The sequence below is a fragment of the Ranitomeya imitator genome, chromosome 9 (genome assembly GCF_032444005.1).
Source record: "Ranitomeya imitator isolate aRanImi1 chromosome 9, aRanImi1.pri, whole genome shotgun sequence".
NCBI classification, from domain to species: Eukaryota; Metazoa; Chordata; class Amphibia; order Anura; family Dendrobatidae; genus Ranitomeya; species Ranitomeya imitator.
Window position 1 is genome coordinate 100,535,916 of NC_091290.1, and position 24,421 is coordinate 100,560,336.

The following is a 24,421-nucleotide window of genomic DNA, read 5'->3' on the forward strand; positions in this document are numbered from 1 at the left end:
GAGATCATGGCTCTGTTAAAGTTCAATCAATATGTAAAATGTGGCATAAGGGACAGCAGTATATTGGATCTCTTCTATGCGAATATTAAAGACGCCTATTCATCATCTGCACTGCCCCCTGGGGAAATCAGACCACAACCTCATACTATTGTCTCATCATACCACCCTGTTGTTAGCAAACAACCAGTGACAATAAAACTAATTAGGAAGTGGACTCAAGCGGCAGAGGAGGCTCTACAAGACTGGGAGGTGATATGGGACAGGGGAGAGCATGATGATGTAAATGATATTGTCGGGTGAGTAAAGGATTATATACATTTTTGTATTGACACTGTTGTACCAGCTAAAAAGATTCAATGCTACGCAAATAACAAGCCTTGGATTACAAAAGAATTGAAACATTTACTAAACGAGAAAAAAATGGCACTTAAAATGAAGGATACAAAGAAACTGAAATTGATACAAAGGGATTTAAAGGGGAAAATTAAGAATGCCCGTGAGGCGTTCCGAATTAAATTAGAAAATAAATTGTCACACAACAATTCCATGGTGGTGTGGTCAGTCATGAAACAGCTAACTGGGTTTATGGCAAAGCCGGAGCAAGGGAAAGTGGATCTGCCCTTGGCTAATGAAATGAATGAGTTTTTCAACACATTCACCAACACAAGCACAGCATCATCAGGAATGGGGGATGGAGCTGGGAAACGATTGGCAGCATTGACATTGGGGGATAAATTGCCTGCTTTCACTGTCTCCCAAAGCGATGTGAGAAAACAGTTTAGTAGACTAGTTATTGGCAAAGCAGCTGGGCCTGATAGCATTCCGATACAGCAAATATTGGCTGATACCCGATATTTGCAGTATCAGATATCCGATACCGAGTTCCGATATTTTTGCGATATCGGAAATCGGAATCGGAAGTTCCTATAAGTTCCCAGTCATCTTCGGCGTATGGTTCCCAGGGTCTGGAGGAGAGGAGACTCTCCTTCAGGCCCTGGGATCCATATTCATGTAAAAAATAAAGAATAAAAATAAAAAATATGGATATACTCACCCCTCCGACGAACCCTGGCTGTCACCGCTGCAAGCGTCTGCCTCCGTTCCTAAGAATGCAGAGAGTGAAGTACCTTCAATGACGTCGCAGTCACGTGAGCGGTCAGGTGACCGGTCACCTGACCGCGATGTCATCGAAGGTCCTTCACTCTCTGCATTCTTAGGAACGGAGGCAGACGCTTGCAGCGGTGAGAGCCAGGGTTCATCGGAGGGGTGAGTATTAGTGTTGAGCATTCCGATACCGCAAGTATCGGGTATCGGCCGATATTTGCGGTATCGGAATTCCGATACCGAGTTCCGATATTTTTGTGATATCGGGAATCGGTATCGGGATTTAGATTAATGTGTAAAATAAAGAATAAAAATAAAAAATATTGATATACTTACCCTCGGACGGGCCCTGGTTGTCACCGCTGCAATCGCCATGTTTTCCTTCCTATGAATGAGCTTGTTAAGTACCTTCGATGACGTCGCAGCTTGTGATTGGTCGCTGAGCGGTCATGTGACCGCTCACGCGACCAATCACAAGCCGCAACGTCATCGAAGGTTATTAACGCGCTCATTCCTAAGACAGCTCAGCACACCCCTGCACCAAACTGGACGACTGAGCTGTCAAAGTTCTGACAGTTTCAACATTGCACTGTACCAGATTCGATGACTGAGCTGTCAATAGCTGCATCCCAGACACACTGATGGGTGAAACCATGACAGTACCCTCAGCCTTCACATCTCAAGCTGGGAACCAAGAACTCTCCTCTGGGTTGTATCCCCTCCAGTGGATGAGGTACTAGAAGAGATTACAGACCTTATGAGAATCCACAAACCTCTGAACCTCATACTCCAAGCCTCCATCAACCAAAATCGGAGGAGGCAGGGATGAGGGAGACAATACCAAAAGTACAAGCTCCTTTAATAGGGATTTATGTAACACTTTTAGGGATGTGAATTGATGGAGGAAGCTTTAATCTGAATGCCACTGGACTGACCACCTCTATGATCTCATATGGACTAATAAACTTTGGACCCAACTTTGTCAATGGCACTTTAAGTTTAATGTTCCTGGATGACAACCAAACCTTATCCCCAATCTTAAACACAGGACCCATCAAACGCTCCCTGTTGGTGTTCTGTTTTTGGTGTATCTGAGCAGTCCCAATATACTTTTGAACCTTCCTCCAGACATCCCCAAGTCTCTGTACGGCGACCTCCACCCCAGGACATTCAGAACTAATCTTGCAAAATTCACCAAAATGGGAATGCAAACCATAATTACAGAAAAACTGTGAGGTTTCAGTAGACTGATTTACTCGACTGTTAAAAGCAAACTCAGTGAGAGGTAAAACGAAGACCAGTGCTTCTGCCGAGCTGTCACAAAGCACCTTAAAATTTTTTCCAAAGACTGATCTGTCCTCTCAGTCTGACCATAGGTTTCAGGGTGGTACTGTAAGCAGAAGTCAATCCCAAGTTTACTACAAAAAGCTTTCCATAATTTAGAGACAAATGGAACTCTAAGCAACTATGTGTCTTCCTTCCGTATAAGTTGCTGTTCACTGTTTACTGTTGTGTGATCCATCTATAGCATCAAAGACACGGAGACAAACCACAGGAAATGTGTGTGTGTGTGTGTGTGTGTGTGTGGTGGTCTCTCTGCTTGCCCTTTCCTGTCTGTCCAACTGCATACAGGTATATTACAAAGATATAGCATTGCAGTAAAGGGCTTTGGGTAATGGCAGAAGCAATGCAAGATGTCAACCAAGGGATCGGAAGTTCCAACCTCTATAGTGCTGACAGAATACTGATGAATAGAAACTATCCACTCAGAGCATTGGCATTAGCCAGTCCTTGGGCACACCAGACTGATATATGCACAAAAAAACTTGTTGTGGGGGATGAAGGAAGGAAGACCATGCTTTTTTGGTAGGTTTTCTGTAAAAGGACAGGTAGGCTTTAAAGTTAATCACATAAACGTGTTAAGCAGCAGTGCCTGTTCCTTATGAGAAAAATTAAGTAAAAATTGAATTTTCCAGAGGAACATTGCTATTAGCGTCCAATGCATGACTGATTACGTTTTATATAATCAATAGCAATCTCGGCAACAAACTAAAAAGCTTCCATTGCTCTGTGAATTCGGTGCACTACACTATGTCTTCTTATTGTAACATACATAGAATGCTCAGTATCATAACAGTAATTCAAGCAGCCTGGAAACAAAATGCAGTTCTAGTCAGAGCAGCGGAGGATGAAAATAATTAAGATGATCAATGATGTTTATCAGCTTATAAAAGGATTTATGAAAACATTTGATACATGGACATTTTAACCTCCACCTCCATAAATTGAATCATGAATGTATTCAGATTTCATTAAGTTGTTGCATACATCAATCTGAGTATGAGTTTGTATCTGTCTGTACAACCGACACCGTATCAAATGGCGTCTGAAAGTCTGCTATCTGCAAGCGATATTCAGAACAGTGACAGCATCTAAGCATTACCGTGCAGTCTATGTAAAATACGCACCACTGACTCACCTTAATAAACAGAGCTCCCTTGGCGGCCAGCGCATCTATTCCTCTCCCATTGGGATAACAGTGATAGGTAGCATCCAGTATGGGGTAGCGGCTTGCAAACATGAGCCCACTGTTCAGACACTTAAAGCCGCAGCAGCCGTGACAGCTGTAGACCCCCACATCGTACAGAATATGCTCAAAATAATAGTGTAATTGTTCTTTCAACTTTTCTGCAGCCCGTTTGTCAAATACTTCCTGAAGGCAAAGGAAGTCCAAATTGGCTGGAAAGAAGGCAGATATTTCATGGTCAAGAATATCGTCTGTATGCTTTTTTTTCCTAGCTGCAGCTTTTTTAATGATGGATGCTTTGTACAGAAGTTTGTTATTAATGCTGCTTTGGTCAGTAGCTCCATCTGCCACCCGGCCCTTGACTAACGATTCACGGGAAGTGGTGCAGCTGTCCAGACTTCCACCATCCCCTTCCCTGTGCTTATGGTTAGAGGTTGGGCTTTTTTGAAAGTCTGGTTCAGTTTCGGCCAAGCAGGCCGCATTGACATGTCCACTCATAGCATCAGGCTCCATGTCAGATATGTGGTCCTCACCACTGATTCGAATAATACACGCATCTTCTCCTTCACCCATATCTCCACCATTCTTCCCATCCCTTCCCTCTTCATTATTTTCCCCCAAATTTTCTACTTTGTATTCCATGGATGTAGTTCTCTTCATGCCCATATTGACAGCTCGGTGGGTGACATCTGCACCCTGTGGAGAAACTAGGCTACTAAAGCTTGCAGCACTAATAGATGTGTTGGTTGGAGAGTCTATGTAAATCTTGATTTGAGGTCTACTGGCACCATTACGAATTCTCCTTCCAATTTCTTTGGCCCGTGCCTGAGTATTGAAGAGGTTTGTAAACCTGGCCAATGAGTCTGGCAACAGGCAGACATTGGCTGAGCCAAAGCAAAAACTTTTAGCGCTGCTTGTGGCCCTCCATTCTGTTAGCAGCTTTGCTCCAGTGGCCCTGGCCTTGTCTTGTAGTCGAGAGTAGATATACGGTCTACGAACAGCTTGGAGAGGTGACCATAGAAGAAATCCAATGAAAGCAAAAGGGAGAGAGGAGACAAGCAAGGCCAAGTATATTGGGGTAGTAATGATAATACAAAGTGCCTGGAAGTAACAGGGATCATCGGACCGCTGACGTTTCTCATAGGTTGTTGGCAGAAAAGAGGCTAGGAGACGATCTCCAAGCCAAAAGCAAGGAAAAATGAATGCCCACGATAGGGAGTGGAGGAATGACAGGAAGCTACTGGGAAAGGGGGAAGTGTGCAAAACCATCTCAGCTCAGTAGTGTCCTCTTCATGGGAGCTTCTGTATAATGCCACTCTTGACGAATTATACAAATAAAGGGGGCAGAAGGCAAAAACCACCTCCAAACCCCCCTCCAAAATTGAGTAATTTGTACTTCTGTCAAATATCACCCTGACATGTCACCTGAATCAAAGATATATGTAGGATAGGAATGTTTTTGAAACAAGAAGTGTGTCATTGCTTGATTGAAGACTTCATATCTGGTATTCTGGAGAGAGAGAAAGAGGAAAAAAAAGTGATTTATATATAATATTTAAAAACGCATCGCAACTCATGCAAATCAATATAACGTGAAAAATCGCAAAGAATTGGCTTGTTCCTATTGGTCTGAAATTGTTGAGTAAGAAAATATGGCAACTGGAGACTGACTGACTAAAGGTCCTTATATACGGAGAGGGACATTACCTGTAACAACTGATGATATAGCAGGTTGATCGGCCTTTATTTCCTTGCATTTATATGCTAAAAGCATTGTATGTTTTTGTGTAAATATGATTGTGAGATCGTCCTCTCCTCCCTATGCATTTTCCATTAAGAAATATGCAGGTTCCTGTTTACACGCGGGGATGTACCAATGGCAAACAATGATTTATATGTCTGCACAAAAGATGCGATCAATGACAAATGTCCAAAATATGGTTTGTCGTTGGACGTGTTTCCTAGGGAAATAATTGTGAATGATTATGCACTTAAGTCTTTCTGTGTACGTTTAGTCTGTGGAATAGTGGCAATTGTCAGTCATATACTATTCACATCCTAAAACATTCTTAGGGTACAATTTTGAGGACATTTTATAGCCCTTCTTTTTGAGCATTTGCTTGGCCTTCAGAATGGGAAATGGAAAGACAAAACCTTATGTAAAGTAAGTAAAAAATACATAGTTTTATCTAGTATACTCTCCTGAATATCACGCCAATCAAGTTTTGCATGTGAAAGTATATAATTCAGACAAATCAAGGTATATGCACACATGAAATTGTTGCAGATTTTCCGTTGCTGTCATGGGTATGTCAGAAGCTGCAGACAGTCCTACTGCATCTAGCTGCAGAAGGTCTCTGCATTTGGCTTTGGAGACACCTTCTTAACCCTTCTGACTCTTTGACCCAGTGGCAACCTTTCTCTCGCTTTAATTGACACACCTAGACCTGGGTGTTTATAGACTTCCAGACTGCTGCTGGGAGTTGCCGGTGATATTTCCATTTTCCCCTGTTGAGGCTTGGAGCTATAGAAGTCGGCTATTTTCCTCTTTGGTTTTGCTGGAGGATGGCTGTGTTTCATCCGAGTCTCCTCAAGATAAGTGTTCCCCTTGTTCGCCTATCCAAGCTGTTTTTAGTGGTAGTGGGGATTGATTAGTGCTTCCCCATCATTCCCTAAGCAGGGCTTATCGTCAGGGACAGGCAGGAATTCGGTTCCTGCTCGGCGATAGTTGCACAACCTATATAGGGACGTTTAGGGCAGACAGGGTGACTTTAGATCTGCCCAGGGGTCTCCATTCCCCCCTTCCTTAGTTTTGGGCTCCTTTCACCTCATCCTTTTGTGTTGCACGTAGTCTTTCCTACACTGTGAGTGACAGTTGTTTATCCACACTTATCCATCTGCAACGTTACCGCATCAAAATCTGAACTTGTGACAAGCAAATTTTGTTATGAACTGTGTTGAGAATATCACTCTATGCATGATTTGCATGAAATCTGCTAAACAAGTCAATTTACAGTATGTGTGGAAAAATTCTGCAGTGTGTAGATGAGACTTGTAAAATGCATTATCTTAGCTGTTACCGTATTTTAATGCGGCTCCATGCAGAAAATATGTTCCAAATCTGCAATGTGTGCATCCATCCTAAGAGATCTACATCTCTGCAGAACCCAGGATATTTAAAGGGGGCATGTCAGCATCTTTTCCACAATCATGAATTTATTTTGTATATCATGAGAACAAAAAATGCATACTGTTCTCTTAGCCAAATGTGGTGCCCATGTCTATAGCGCCACAAAATGCCTGCATGTGTGATATACTTTTATCTGTATTGCCAACTATGGTGAGAGCTTAGTTCTCTGCTATTATAAATGCATCCACACATTTTACCTGATCCCTTACTGGGAGATTGTGCACTTTTGCCTGAACTAGGAAGCATGCAGGATCCCTCAGAGGGGAGGAGGTGCTTCTGAGTGGTTGCCATGTGCAGAGTAGCCAAGATGTAGAAAGAGGTAGGAACATGGAGTTCCACAGCCAGAGGAATGAGCATGCTCTCTCTGCCAGGATAAGCTGCAAGAGGCAGGGTATCAGTCCCTAGAGCACAGAGACTTCCAGGGTCCGTGCTAAACTGAAAGACTGCTCGGTTTTCATATAACAAGCAGTAGTGTGCTTTTGCCCAGGAGCTCAGTAGCACAAAAAATCAGGGACACTGCTACAAGAGAAAGGGTTTTCCATATGATTCGAGCTGCCTGCTCGCTGGAAGAGCTCACAGATCCAGTAACTGCTTACCTTGAACCCCTCAGGGTCTAAAAATTAATTTACCAAAGTTACTATTAACAGCAGGAAGTCTACACTATGCCACAGCAGAGAAACTGAAACTGACCAAAACACTGTATGTCAATTGTATGGAAGCTTCTAGAACTGATTGCAGAACTTCAGTAAAAGTTACAAACTGTCTAGTAATGAGCGAATATACTCATTACTCGACATTTCTGGAGCATGCTCGGGTGTCCTCCGATTATTTTTTAGTGCTTGGAGATTTAGTTTTTCTTGCCGCAGCTAATTGATTTACATGTTAGCCAGCATACGTACATAGGGGATTCCCTAGCAACCACGCAATCCCCATATGTACTTAAGCTGGCTAACAGATGTAAATCATTTAGCTGCGCCAAGAAAAAAATATATCTCCGAGCACTAAAAAAATGCTCGGAGGACCCCCGAGCATGCTCGGGAAATCTTGAGTAACGAGTATATTCGCTCATCACTAAAAGTGATCATTACCCAGTCTAGCACTAATTATTCTCTGCTGCACCATTCCTGCTCCAACTCCCCTGGGAGCCAACACTAGTATGGAAGGGGTTAATCGTCTGGCACTGTCCATCACCACCTAACTCTCAGGGACCTTCATCAGTGCCTGGCCATACAAGACCAAACATCCCATCTGGCTTTACAAACCTTTTTATTAACCCCACAATTGACAAACTAGCACTCACCACCGGGTCAAACTCGACCAGCCCTCAGACTGCAGTGACCCAGTACCGTTACAGCAGCAGCCCGGCCGGGGCAGCACACAAGCATCTAGGACCCTCCACAAAGAGCTGCAAGCACACTGTTGCCCATGATTGAACATTAATATTATGTATTATTAACCCAGACAGGATCTCCTGTTTAGGGTAAAGCTGTTTGGCTGCACACTTCCTGGCACATTATTTTTCATTGTATGTGATAAATACAAAGCAAAATAGTATATTATTCACACACAAGCTTACAATTCTGAAAAAAAATGACTATAAATTTCAATTGGATGACAATTGGTGCAAATCGGACAAATGTACATGCCTTTTTTGGTGATTTAATTAGAGGATCAGTCCCTTGCTAAAAAAATGTAGTTAAATGCTTTGTAAATATCCCCGAGCTCTCCTGATTCTCCTGCTTTTTTCCTTTTTGAGTTGAGTCACTCCATTGCAGAGATATTTACATTTGTCTTTGGAGTATAATATGTGAAATTCCTGTTTGCAGACCAACTTGGTGTGTCTGCGGAGTTTTCCCTGGTGGTGTGCACTTTCATCCCTCCACAACTGCTGCCAATAACAGCTCAGACTCTGATTAAACAGTCTAGCAGACTCAGATTCTGCCAAGCATCTAGGAGGGATTGGGCGAAAGACTCAGAAGAAACACCCAGTTAGCAAGCAGAGATTTCACATACTGGCCTCCAAAAGCAACAAATGTGAATATCTCTGCAAAGGGGTGATGGAGCGCAAAATAGAAAAGAATGGCAGAATACCGAGAGCGCAGAGATTTTTGCCAGATATGTAAATCAGTTTTTGGAGCAAGTGACAGATACTTTTTAAACAGTTTTCCCTTGTATGATTACAATTTTTTGTGACCTAAACTTGCATGTGTATATTGAGTATGACTTATTTGTGCATTAAGGTGCAGCACTAAATGTAAATTTAGCCCTGTGCATCACACCTCCAGTAAGAACAGACGTTTAATACCCATTAGTGACATAGAGTCAAATATACTTTCTCACAAGGGATGGATGTACTGGCATGAGTTATCTATGCCAGTATCTCAGTATGAAAGAAGAAATGACACCTCTCACATAAACAAAAAGCGTTCTCTCCCTGGGACTCCATTAACTCTGGTTTTAGCCAGGAGCCATTTATCTTTGCCATGACAGAACAATAACCATTATTTCCTGTGACAACTCCACTGAGAAGAACAGATGAAGTGAGCACCTTCATTCTGCCTGTGTTTGGGGGGTCTGCTCCCTGAGGCAAGAACTCTGTTATAGCTGAGTCTGTTCTGTTCAGAGAACATACCGTAGATGTAGATGATCGCTGCAAACATCTATCAATCTATGGAGACAATGGAAAACATCTGCAAATTCCCAGATTTTGTCAGTTTTACTTCCAATCTATTTTGTATTGTATGTAATAAATTGTGCTTGAGATTACGCCGTGAGTATAAGTACTGATAACCACTGAGATCATTAATATAAAAAAAGTTTAAAATTGTCTTGGTAAAAAATAAAATCAGAAATGTCGCCTTAAGGTATATACACACAATGACTTTTCTAGTTTTTCTAGAGGACATCACTTCAGGAAATGTCGACATTTTTATTCCCAAGCACTTTTTTACATTTCTTTTGAGCATTCTTCCGTCTTTTTTGCTTTCATTTTTTTGAATGCCATTTTCTGGCCTTTATTTTAACTTGCTTCAACAATGAAGGAACAGCTAGCAATATTTGAAGCAAAAATGCTGTCAAAACACGCAAAAAGATGCCTGAGTGTCTTTTGAACATCTTTAGAACCTTCTCATTGACTACTATTTTAAATTATAGAGCTCATCTAAGTGAAAAATGGTCAAGTCACGTTGAACCGCCGAGGGTCTTTGGAAACCTGAAGTGGTTAAAAGATGCTCAAAAGACTGCACATATGAACAACAAGAAGTGCAACAGCATAGAAATACATATTTTCATTCTTTTGAGAGTTTAGTTAGCACTTTTGAGCAGATTCCACTTGAAAAAGACACTGGACTGATTAATCAAGATCAGCGCTGTTCACACCAGTCTGTGTGCGGTGACATGATGAAGTTAGGAGCTCTTGCTTCCTGAAGTGGTGCACCGACACTCAGTCTATCTGAACAAGCCAGTTGAATTACATTGGTCAATGTGCTTTTCCCATTTTTATGCAGACTTCTCACATCTGTAATATACACTAGTCTGAACGAGTCCTTAATGTGAACTTGTCAGCAGGTTTAGCAAATATAAGATGCGGTCACTGCCTTTCAGGGCATATCTACAGCGAATGCTGTAGATAAGCCCCCGATCCAACCTGTAAGAGAAGAAAAATGTGACACCAAAGGAGTCGGGTTTCCACAGTGGCATTGCCTCCCTCACAGGGAGTAATGTCATGCCTGGAAGCAAGGAGGGTTCCTCTTACTAGGTGTCGGTAGGAGAGAAGTAGATCAAAACCTGGGGAGTGGAGTTGTGATTAAACGCGCCCCAGACCTGAGCGCTAGGAACCGGATACTGGAGTCCGTGGTTGCATGGGTACTGAAGTCTTGGCAGCTAAATCTGGAGGGCAGGGGATTGCAGGTCTCCTGGCCTGATCTAATACCCAGCGGCACAGCAGCATACCAGAGCCTGGAGCCCACACAAAGGAGCGGCACCTGTGATAGGCTCAAGCTGCCTGCCATGCGGGCAATGGTTAGTTTTTAAAAACAGAGAGAGACAGTTAGCAGCAGGAGGGTGAGCTGTTAGGCAGCAAGTAAAAAGAGAGGACAGCGCAGAAGGAAGGCCTCCGTACCTACCTGGCCATGTGTATCCAAAAATTGCTTCCAGGTTGCCCGGCTCTCCATTATGATCTGATACCAGTACACTATGGTGCATCATGTGTGGCCATTATACAGTATTGAGCATCATGTGGGATCATTATACAGTATGGAGAACTGTGTGTGGCCGTTATACAGTATGGAGTGCTATGTGTGGCCATTATACAGTATGGAGCGCTATGTGTGGCCATTATACAGTATGGAGCACTGTGTGGCCATTATACATTATGGAGCATCATGTGTGGCCATTATACAGTATTGAGCATCATGTGTGGCCATTATACAGTATGGAGAACTGTGTGTGGCCATTATACAGTATTGAGCATCATGTGTGGCTATTATGTGTGGCCAAACTTTTTTTGTTTTGTTTATAATTATTGTATATAAAACAGTGTGATCAGCAGTGCTAAATGGCTGTGGTTGGGACGTGGATATGGGTGTGACTAGTTGTGAAATGGGTGTGGTCAGAGGCGTTGCCTAAAATTTGCCGCGGCGCACTACGCGCGCCGCAAACTTTATACCTCCTTCCCTTCAAAAGTTGGGAGGTATGGTACCGCATTTGCCAGATCACGGCAAGTGCCGCAAATCCCATAGGGAATGAATGAGGCCGAATGCAGTGTTGCTGTAAGTGATCCGTTACGCGGCAGATGCAGAAAAACTTCCCGATCTGCTGCAAAAGGCGACTTTCACATCAGCGATTCTTGCCAAAGTCACTGCCGATAGTGTCATACTCACCAAAGGGGGAGGCAGCACTAAAAGTGCCTAGGGCAGCAGAAACTCTAAATACGGCCCTGGGGGGCTACATTATATTCTGTGGGGGGACTGCATTATACTCAGGGTACTACATTATATTATGGGGGGCTACATTATACTATATGAGGGGTTACAGTATACTGTATGGTGGGCTGCATAATATTCTGTTGTGGGGCTGCATTATTCTCTCGGGACTACATTATATTATGGGGGGCTATATCATACTATATGAGGGGGCTACAGTATACTCTATGAGGGGCTGCATTATATTCTGTGGTGGAACTGCATTCTCTCCGGGGACTACATTATATTCTGTGGTGGGTTGCATTATATTATATGAGGGGGGCTGCATTATACCTTATGGGGGTGCTACATTATATTCTATGGTGGGGACTGTGTCATACCTGAAGGGGTTGCATTATATTTTGTGGGGTGCTGCATTATATTCTATGAGAGGGGACCGCATTATATTTTATGAGGGGGCTACATTATATTCTGTGAGGGGGCTACCCCAACCCTTGCTACATTATGAAGACGGGAACTACCTTATATTATACCCTGATATTAGCAGCGCTTTTTACCGCACAATTGGTGGTCTTGTATCTATTTCTATGTAGCTATATAGTGGGCCCCAAGAATGATTTTCTCTGGTGGGCCCAAGGTGCTCCAGTCCGACGCTGGTTATACCCACTGCTAATAATATTATTACAATATAATTATTCTCCAATCCGTCCCTTTATTCATCATCCTTAGGTTTACCCAATATAAACATCAACTTTCTTTCTTTCCTTCTCACACCCCTACCCTTTCCTCTTCAAATCATTTATAAAATTTGAACAAAATGATTGGAATATAAAATAATGTGATTCAGACTTTAAGATCAAAAGTAGGAAAAACAGGAGATTTCACCAGTTGGGTAATGGCAAAGTATATGCACAAACCAAAGTAAATATTGTATTCGCATCAGGCACAGTTTTTTATGCTTCCATGCTAGATGCAAATATTATTTATACATTTGTGGCAATCAATCACTGAACTGTTTTGGCTAAGAATCAAAGAAATGAATTATAATTTTTTTTTTCAAAATTCATTGTAGCACAGAAATGGATAAATTGGAATTAAATTTATGTGGTAAAATTGCCAATCACCAACTGTCTCATCTAGAATTTTCCTTATACATAAGTTCCTATGTCTCTTCTCTTTTATTGTAATTTTTTTTATTATACTTCTCTTGAAAATCATCAAAAGATTATGAGGTCTGGCACTTCCTTACCACGGTATGTAGAAAGAAAAAAACCGTTAAAGTTAGCTACTTTGATAAACTCATGCCTTAATATATCCTGTTCTCTCATTAGCCTCTGCTGCCCAGAGTATGAAAAGTGATTCTTGCTGCTCATTTATGCCAGACGGATCATACGGTCCCTTTAGGTCACTCACTAACTTTTAGAAAAGTACAAAAAGTCCCAACAGACAAACCCTTAATCTCTTTTTTGTCATCATAGAGAAATATATTTTTGTACGATTTATTTTTTCACATCCCGTAACTGGCAGTATTTGTAGCTAATAGTGACTGATAGTCACCTGTATAATAATAAAAAAATAGATGTAATTATTTACTTAATTGTTTTTAGGCCGCGGCCTGGCACCTATGCCAGTATGAAATGATCCTTAAATAATTTCAATTTAAGAGTATGGGGAGAATGTTTTATCCCTTTCTATATGTTAAGCTGATGCTCTTATGGGCCAGAATAGTTCAGCATTAGAGATGATTGAATCTTTTTTAAATTCAAATTCACCAGATTTGGCAAATTTTTCAAAAAACGTTATCACAAATTGCAGGTACCCCAATTTCCCTGAAAAGATGTGCGTATCACTGATGTCTTCTGTGACTGTATCTGACTCATTTTAATTTTTTTTAACACAAACACAGTCTTAGTATTGTTAAAGTGACTTAAGTATAGAAATGATCGTAATTTAATAATGCAGTACACTGGCAGACTTTTCAGATTTTTTTAATAAAAAAAATTCAAAAAAATGATCCCTTTTAGTGTTTATGATCAGATAGACTGTTCTGTGAAAACCACTGACTTATACTGACGGCGTTGCTGTTAGAGGCAACATCAACCTACTGTGACTGAGACGAATAATGTGCCATATATTCCTTAATGCACTCCACTCCATCCCCAATATATTTGCCAGAGGCAAAGGAGACTAATTCTGACCTCCGTTTGGTAGTGCAATTGCCTGGATGGCTGGTGCCACTGTTGGTGGTGCTTCTGCTACTACATCATTAGCCATGTGTAAGGAGGAAGACTGAGCTGCGGATACCTGTGCAATGCCGGGCCCGGAACTGTCGAGGCTGCATCCAGTGTTGCCGGGGGAAAGAATAGGGAACCGGACAGACCCATGACCTGGTGAGAGGGGGCGTGGTGAGCAGAGAGGCGAGGGAGCAGGAAGCGCGGGAGAAGGCAGAGGGTTCCTGCTGAGAGAGAGAGGAAGCAGGGGTGCATCGCACTCTGCAGAGTGAGAGAAGGTAAAGCCTATACATGCAAGGCCAAAATCCACATGCAACAAAATTAATGTGGAGGAAGTCAGAAAGAGATTCAGTGCCAAACTAGACAAAACTCAAAATAGAGAGCAAGCACCACCACGAATCAAGGTGGAAGAAGGCTTTAGCGCCGAAATGCGCGTTGGGGACGGTGGGTCGCACAGGGCTCCAGACATCGGCAGGTAAATATTATGACTCCTTGATTGGGTTTGTACTTCTCCTAGCATTTTCAGATGTGGTATACAGCCCTTCTGATTTCTGTTTGTTCTAAGGTGTGCACTTGTACTTTGGATCTTATACTTATGCTGGTTACTGGAGCAACTTTAAATTAACCCTCTATACCTATTTACACCTGCTGGTGCCTGGTCCCTTTGTGTGATCCCAGCCATGTTTTGGCTAAACCCGTGTCATATCCCATGTACTTTGATGTATTTGTTTCAATTAAGTTGTATATTTTTATATATTGATTCGGGGTGGAGAGTGAGAGAAGGTGCAGAGCTGAGATCCAGGAGAGATCCAGTAAGGGTCCCCGGGAATCAGCGACCGCGGGGAGCGTTGGGCGCTCAGCTAAACAGCGTGTGGTGGTTGCATTGAGAAGTGAATGCCAGGTGTGGGATCGTGAAGTGTGTTCCCCCTCGGTGCCAGATGTGCATTGGAGTACACATCAGACAGAGACTTTTACGGCACTCCTCACTTCATCTTTACAAATTAACGGACTATAGGCTCAATGGGCAAAACCGGTGACCGCCCGTTGCCCCCAGAAGTTGGATCGCATGTTGATGGGGCACACCTGAAGACACAGTGCCGACTGCTGCCGGTTTTACATCTCCCATCAGAATGCATGTGACTACAGAGTCACGATAAGTGAAGTTTAACCCCTTACCGGCATCGGACGTACTATACCGTCCGATGCCGGCTCCCCTGCTTTGATGCAGGGCTCCGCGGTGAGCCCGCATCAAAGCCGGGACATGTCAGCTGTTTTGAACAGCTGACATGTGCCCGTAATAGGCGCGGGCAGAATCGCGATCTGCCCGCACCTATTAACTAGTTAAATGCCGCTGTCAAACGCAGACAGCGGCATTTAACTACCGCTTCCGGCCGGGCGGCCGGAAATGACGTCATCGCCGACCTCCGTCACATGATCGGGGGTCGGCGATGCTTGTATATTGTAACCATAGAGGTCCTTGAGACCTCTATGGTTACTGATTGCCTGTCGCTGTGAGCGCCACCCTGTGGTCGGCGCTCACAGCACACGTTCAATTCTGCTACATAGCAGCGATCAGCAGATCGCTGCTATGTAGCAGAGCCGATCGGGTTGTGCCTGCTTCTAGCCTCTCATGGAGGCTATTGAAGCATGGCAAAAGTTAAAAAAAAAGTTTAAAAAAATGTGAAAAAAATAAAAAAAACATAAAAGTTTAAATCACCTCCCTTTCGCCCCAATCAAAATAAATCAATAAAAAAAATATCAAATCTACGCATATTTGGTATCGCCGCGCTCTTAATCGCCCGATCTATCAAATAAAAAAAAGTATTAACCTGATCGCTAAACAGCGTAGCGGGAAAAAAACTCGAAACGCCAGAATTACGTTTTTTTGGTCGCCGCGACATTGCATTAAAATGCAATAACGGGCGATCAAAAGAACTTATCTGCACCGAAATGCTATCATTAAAAACGTCATCTCGGCATGCAAAAAATAAGCCCTCAACCGACCCCAGATGATGAAAAATGGAGACGCCACGAGTATCGGAAAATGGCGCGATTTTTTTTTTTTTTTTTTTTTTTTTAGCAAAGTTTGGAATTTTTTTTCACCACTTAGATAAAAAATAACCTAGTCATGTTTGGTGTCTATGAACTCGTAATGACCTGGAGAATCATAATGGCAGGTCATTTTTAGCATTTAGTGAACCTAGCAAAAAAGCCAAACAAAAAACCAATGTGGGATTGCACTTTTTTTGCAATTTCACCGCACTTGGAATTTTTTTCCCGTTTTCTAGTACACGACATGCTAAAACCAATGATGTCGTTCAAAAGTACAACTCGTCCCGCAAAAAATAAGCCCTCACATGGCCAAAATGACAGAAAAATAAAAAAGTTATGGCTCTGGGAAGGAGGGGAGCGAAAAACGAACACGGAAAAACGAAAAATCCCCCGGTCATGAAGGGGTTAATAACCAAACTGTAGTGTTATACCATATTTCTACTGTTAATTACCTGTTACCTCCATATGCCATACATTTTGTACAACACTCTAATTAACTTTTGATAATCTTTTGAACCAAATTCTTCACACTTTACCAAATAGGACGCAATAAGAAATGCTAGGAGGATATATGTGCAAACAGCAGAATATGGTAGCTGGCATAAGTATAAATTTGGCAGGTATAGTTATCAAATTGCACTAGTAAAATAGGTCTACAAAAACAGATCTGCACAGTCTACATTGCTTAAAATTAATTTTTCAACAAAATTGAACCCTCTTCACAAAAATGACAAAATCAGAAATGATAGGTAGGTACAGGACCAAAAAGTAATCACCTGTAACAGGACACTATACCAGTGTCGTATGTACAGATGTAAGATTTGAATAATAAAACTTATGTGCAAAACACATAAATAGTTTGTGACACACACACTTTGTGAGGTAGACAGTCACATTTAAATGTCTGGATTTTGGGGAATTTTCTTTTGTATTTTCTATAATAGAATTATTCTCCCCTCACAAAAACAATTGTGCAAGAAATGCCAAAGCTCAGTACAATTGTGCACACTGTCTGACATTGATTTCAGGTTTTTTTTTTCCTGTGGCTTCCTGCTGCTTTCTAGTGCATTAAGAATGAAGAAAAAAGTTTGTAAATTTATTTCAAATGCAGCAGTACAAATGCCAGCAACACCATATCACTGTCCAATCACACTAGCAGTTCGGCTGGCACCTCTCTTATCTCCCTCTCTCCCCATATTAACTGTATCCCCGTATTATTCGCATACTACTATTCACATCACCTTCACTGCAGCTGATAGTCAACACATTACTGTCTGGTGTATTTTTCCAATTATTTAGGGATTTCTATTCCTGTCTGTGTTGTTGAGATATGAACGTTGATGTTTTCTAACTTTCTTGAAGCACCCTTAAATTTCTGCTGCATTTCCAGCCTAGACTTTTATACAGTCTATGATATTCCCTACCGATTGACTGTGCTAAACCATGTGATTTGATAGCCGCAAGGCATGATGGGGAAGCATGTGCTGCCGAATCTGAGGTTATGACAGTCCTCTTTCTCTTATTTAATATTCTGCAATGTGTACAATAGTGACAGACATTTTTTGGGCAATTTGCAAATGTATGCATGTAAATCAGTACGATAAAATGATGTTATGTTGTATAACTGGATCAGATGTATAACGTGATCTATCATGCTGACGAGCCGAAAGTTGAGCATGTTGTGTGTCACATATGTAAATTAGTGCCAGATCATCACTGTTAGTGCTGTAATAAGGGAACAACTTTGGGACTGATGGAAGGCAAGTTATGGGGAGGAACTGTATGGTGTCTGGAGTGAGTGGGTATTTAAAACTTACATTTTATTACCTTAAATGGGTCTACATACAGTGTGTTACCTACATTATAACTATACCCCAACCACTGATTAGCATCTTAAAGTCAATATACAAAGTTCACAGAAAGCTGCTAATCAGGGGTGTGGGCAGGGTCATCTTTTGAGCTCTGGTACATATACAACAAAGAAAACTTTGATTTTAGCTCAACTGTAAATGAATTGATACAGTACTGGAATAAGGGTCTGAGCTCCTACATCAGATGAGGTAGCAAAAACCTGGTGACCGATTTCATTTAACCCCCTTCACGACGCAGCCTTTTTCGCTTTTGCATTGCTTTTTTTCCGCTTCCCTTCTTCCCAGAACCATAACTTTTTTTATTTTTCCGCGAAATGGCCATGTGAGGTCTTGTTTTTTTGCAGGACGAGTTGTACTTTCGTACAACATCATTGGTTTTACCATATCATTGTACTCGAAAATGGGGAAAAAAATCCAAGTGCAGTGAAATTGCAAAAAAAAGTACAATTCCACAACTGTTTTTTGGATTTTTTTTTCAACAAGTTCACCAAATGCTAAAACTGACCTGCCATTATTATACGAGTCATTACGAGTTTGTAGATACTAAAAATGTCTAGGTTATTTTTTATTTAAATGGTGAAAAAAAAAAATCCGACGTCAGTTACACAAAAAAAAAAGTGGCGTCATTTTCCGATACCCGTAGCGTCTCCATTTTTCGTGATCTGGGGTTGGTTGAGGGCTTTTATTTTTTGCATGTCAAGATGATGTTTTTAAATATATATATATATATATTTTTTGGTGCAGATTCGATCTTTTGATCGCCCATTATTGCATTTTAATGCAATGTTGCGGCAACCAAAAAAACGTACCGTATTTTCCGGCGTATAAGACGACTGGGCGTATAAGACGACCCCCAACTTTTCCAGTTAAAATATAAAATCTTCTCAAAAGTCGGGAGTTGTCGTATATGCCGGGTGTCGTCTTATAGGGTGGGTGCGGAGCAATCTGCGGTCGAAGTATATAGTAGGGGGGAGTGGTCCTGATGACGAGGTGAGGGAGCGCCTCACCAGGAAGGTGTAAGTGAAGCAAACTGTCAGCATCTGGGATGCCAGGGGTATGCAAAAAAGAGAGAGAGAGGTGCTGTGCCTAGAAAAACACTCCTCTTTCACTCATCTGGCTCGCCCTTGTATCCTATTATCTCCTTCTCTGCCTCTGCTTCACTTACACCTTCCCGGTGAGGTGCCCCCTCTCCTTATCTTTGGGGTCGCTCCCCCACAATATGCGGCTACCGCAGATTACTCCGCATCTGCCCTATAAGACGACACCTGGCGTATAAGACGATACCCGACTTTTGAGAAGATTTTCAAGGGTTAAAAAGTAGTCTTATACGCCAGAAAATACAGTAATTCTGGCGTTTTGACATGTGACACGGGTGGCGATGGATGGGATTAGTGACGTTCTTCCAGTGCCATCACATTGTCAGAGTTTGACAGCAGCATTTAATGGGTAAACTGCCCCGGGTGGAGCGCGATTCCACCCATGACTATGGGGCACATGTCAGCTGTTCAAAACAGCTGACCTGTACCGGGAAAGATGTGGACTCACCGCCGGGGCCCACATCAAAGAGAGGGACACCACAGGCGCTGTACATGTATGACACATGTCATGAAGGGGTTAATTCCATTACTACATATCTAATTCAAACATTGATATAGAGGTGATGACCTCGGCTCTGTCTAGTAAGGCTTTCATATTAACAGGGTAAGTGCTATAACTGAAACAGCTAAGCTTGGCTGTTCTATATACTACATGGCTGTGCTATATGCTACGTGGGCTGTGTTATATACTACGTGGGCTGTGCTGTGTACTGCATGGCTGTTCTATATACTACATCGCTGTGCTATATGCTACGTGGGCTGTGTTATATACTACGTGAGCTGTGCTGTATACTACATGGCTGTTCTATATATTATGTGGGCTGTGCTGTATACTACTTGGGCTGTGCTGTATACTACATGGCTGTTGTATATACTACATGGGCTGTGCTTTATACTATGTGGGCTGTGTTATATGCTACATGGCTGTTCTATATACTACATGGCTGTGCTATATGCTATGTGGCTGTGCTATATGCTACGTGGCTGTGCTATATGCTACGTGGCTGTGTTATATGCTACGTGGTTGTGTTATATACTACGCAGGCTGTGCTATATACTAGGGGTATATTATATTCTATGGGGGTATTTTATATTCTATGGCGGGCTGTGCTATATACTGTGGGAGTATATTATATTCTATTGGGGGTATATTATATTCTATGGGGGAGGCTGTGTTATATACTGTACTATTGGGGGGTATATTATATTCTATGGGGGAGGCTGTGTTATATACTATGTTGCTGTGTTATATACTATGGGAGTACATTATATTGTATGGTAGAGGCTGTGTTAGGTACATTATATTCTATGGGGAGGCTGTGTTATACTATGGGGGTACATTATATTCTATGGGGGAGGCTGTTATATACCATGGGGGCTGCATTATATTCTATGGGGGGCTACATTATATACTATGGTGAGGTGGGATGTTTTATATTCTATGGGGGGCTGTATTAGATTTTATGAGGGAGGATTGCATCATACTCTTTGATGGGGCTACATTAGATTCTATGGGGAGGTGGGCTGTATTCTATTCTAAACGGGGCTACATTATATTCTATGGGGGGCTGTATTATATTTATATTCTATGAGGGGTGATTGCATCATACTCTATGAGGGGGCTACATTATACTATATGAGGGGGGCTGCATTATATTCTATAAGGGGTTACATTATACTCTGTGGGGTGGTTGCATTATGCTTCATGGGGTGGCTGCATTATACCATATGTGGGCTGCATTATACTGTATTGAGGACTATACTATATGAAGAACTACGGGGTGCATTATACTATGGGAAGTGAATTGTATGACACGGATGATGATAGCAGTGCATTATACTATATGGAGCACTATGAGGAGTGTATTATAGTATGTGGAGGACTGAGCAGTGTATTTTAATATATGGAGGACTGTGGGGCATATTATATTATATGGAGGACTATGGGGCATATTATATTATATGGAGGACAATGGGGTGTGCATTTTATGATATAGAGGACTATGGGCCGTGCATTATACTATGGGAAGTGAACTGTACTATATGGATGACTATGGCGGTGCATTATACTATAAGGAGCACAATGAGGAGTGTATTATACTATGTGGAGGACTGAGCAGTGTATTTTAATATATGGAGTACTATGTGGAGGACTATGGGAAGTGAATAATACTATATGGAGGGCTGAGGAGTGTATTATATTATATGGAGGACTATGGGGCATATTATATTATATGGAGGACTATGGGGTGTGCATTTTACAGTATTGAGGACTGTGGTGCACATTATAATATATGGAGGACTATGGGGTGTATTATACTAAACAAGCAAAATGCTGCATATTCATCGAATGATTGGATTGTTTATGCTCAAACAGAAATCATTGTTCTCAGCAGCACATCACCGGTGTAAGCTGTAGATGTGCTGCTGATACCATGATCCTGTATGGTGATCTGTTACTGATCTATTAGTGATCATTCTGTCCCCTTCATTCTTTCTCAGACGGTGGAAAGAGGCCGGGAAACAAGCGTTGAATGACTTCAATATTTTTGATCACACTCATTTAATGACCTGAATGCAGCGCATGTAAATACAACTGAAATGCTTCTGTGTGATGTGCAATGTTCTGTGTGATGTTAGCATTTGGGGCCCCATTTTAAACTTTGCCTAAAACCGGCCCTGCCTGCAGGGCGGCTAATATTGAGGCCAATCTGGCCAGTTTATCCAGCCCCGAGGCTCCGGGGGGCCCTTGGCCAGATTGCCTTCTTGTGCGGTGGGCAGGGAACAAGCCCTGCAGCTTCACGGCCTGCAGGAGAAAATGGCAGCAGAGCAGAGCTGCAGGGAATGGATTCATCCTGCTTACTGCCTGTGCTTCCTGTCTCACACAGCAGCGGCTGAATGACATCATCATTCAGCGCAGCGGCTGTGCGAGACAGGAAGCTGCCGGCGATGGTGGAGCTTCAGGATATCATGCGCAGAGGTGAGGTGAGGAGAGTGTGTGTGTATGCATAGAGGTGAATGGTGCTGTGTGTGTGTAGGTGGAGGAGAGGGCAATGATGGGGGTGATGGGGCGGAAAGCAATGATTGGGTTTACGGAGAGGTCAATGATAGGGGTGGTGGGGGAGGAGGAAATGATGGAGGTGGTGAATTGGCAATATTGGGGTGGTGGGGATAAAGCAATAATGTAGGTGGTGAAGGGGCAATCATGGGGGTGGGGGAGAGGGCAATAATGGGATGCGGGGGGAGGAGGACAATGAGGGGTGTGGGGGATTGGGATGGAAGGAAAGGGGATTTATAATGGATTTAGGAACCGGGAGGTGGAGGAAGACGTTATTATTGATTATTATGTCTAACACAGTCCCTTAGTATATAGTGTACTCACTTATGTATAGCACAGTCCCTTAGCATGTATGTGTGTGTGTATATATCTATATATCTATATATCTATATATATATATATCTATATATATATATATATATATATCTATATATATATATATATATAGATATATATATATATATATATATCTTTGTCGCCTTAAAAGGAGGGGGGCCCAGACACTTTTCCTGCACAGGGACCCCAAGCTGTCTGTGTCTGCCATCGTTCTCTATATATGTTGTCTTAAAGAAACTGCGGGTTGGGGTGTAAAGGATGCATCTCTTGTTCCTCATACCGTGTTGTACTGTCAATAGAAAGCACATTCTGAAATACTCATGTGGATGATCATACATGAATGACTGTCCTGAATCTTTCAAGACTGCGCATAATTGGAGGAGTGTGCCTATTTCTGTTCTTCTGTTCATTCTGTGTTACAGACGATAACCAAGATGTTAAGAGGAATGACCTCTTATCAATATAATGATTCTCGTTGTCTTCCAATTTCCTTTTTTATTGTCACTCCTTTTCAAAATGGTTCTGAATAATGTGAAATATCTTCTGAAAAAAATTCATCAAGTGAAAGTTTTTTTCTATAGAGCTCTCATGTTAAATACAAAAGAGCAAATTGTATTAAATAATTTAAAACAAGAAACAATGGGAAGGAAGAACAGAAAAACCTAAAACTTGGTCTTACACTGGTATTGGCACACTTTACATTAAATTAGTATGGAAACATAATTTAACTCACCTGTGGTAAATCACAAATGAGAATCACCTGTGATTAATTGTAGGTGCTCATGTGACATGAATTATCCAATGAATGATGACTTCAGTGTTTTAAAAAGCCACATGGTAGGCCCTGTTCCTTTGTCACAACGGTGAAGACAAAGGAGCTGTCTGAGGACATTAGAACTACCATTATTGGGAAACACAAGGCTTTCAAATGGTATAAGGCCATCTCCAAAGACTTTGGTATCCCAGTTTCAACAGTGCACAATGTTATAAAGAAGTTTGACTAGCATGAAACTGTTAAGAACCTCCCTGGACGTGGGGGGAAAGAGGAAAATTGACAAGAGATGTCTTCAATGGTTGTTTGACGTGGAGTTTTTTTGCACAATTTGCGCCATCTATGGACCTGAAGGCCAACATGGAACAGTCTTGGGTCATGGTTTCGATAAGTACCATATACCGTACACTAAACCAAGCAGAGCTTTATGGGCGAAGGCCAAGAAAGAAACCAGTGCTGAAGAAAAGACATAAAAAGGAATGACTGATCTTTGTCAAAGAGTACCTTAACAAACCACATCTGTGGACAGATAAAACAGAAATAGAGCTTTTTGGCAATGCAAAGCAACAGTTTGTTTACAGATGGCACAATGAAACTTGTAAGGAAAAGAACACCCTACCAACATTTAAGCATGGTGGAGGATCCATAATGCTATAGGGTTGCTTTCCTGTGTCTGGTACTGGAGGCCTTGACCGTATCACAAGAATCATGAAATCAGAGAATTATCAAGAGGTTTTAGAGCGAAATGTCCTACCCAGTGTAAGAAAACTTGGTTTGAGTCAAAAGTCATAGGTCCTCCTGCAAGACCATGACCCAAAGCATAAATCCAAAAGTACACAGGAATAGTTGAAAAAAAATGACTGCTTTAAAATGGCCAGCAATGAGTCCTGACCTCTATTCCATTGAAAATCTTTGGGGTGAGCTGAAACATGCCATTGGAAAAAAGAAAGCGGAAAAACCAGAGTGAAAAAGAAACCCCTTAAAAAATAACTTTTATTACTATGTATATAAAAAAATTCCCAAAAAATTCTCTTTAATAGTAAAAAGGAGTTTTTGAGGGTCTGATACAGGTTATCCCAGAGGGAATACACAATGGGATACAGGAGACAAAAAATAGCGCCTAGTCAATAACAAATAAGAAGGGTCTAGGGAAGTTAGGTTGTGTGTTATATATACATACATACTAATAAAAGTTATTTTTAAAGGGATTCTTTTTAGCTCTGTTTTTTTTCTCTGACTAAGGCTGCCGTCACATTAGCAG

The 24,421-nt window shown here is 41.8% G+C and overlaps 1 protein-coding gene across 2 annotated transcripts in view; it reads right to left on the minus strand.

The window, feature by feature from the left end:
- SMPD3 (sphingomyelin phosphodiesterase 3) overlaps positions 1-24,421 on the minus strand; it is a 347,664-nt gene that overhangs the window by 104,888 nt on the left and 218,355 nt on the right. For both annotated transcript variants that reach the window (XM_069740342.1, XM_069740343.1), the window contains one exon: positions 3,584-5,141. In XM_069740342.1, the coding sequence (XP_069596443.1) occupies positions 3,584-4,900 (1,317 nt within the window). In that variant the 5' untranslated portion in view covers positions 4,901-5,141. The remainder of the gene's footprint in view (positions 1-3,583; positions 5,142-24,421) is intronic.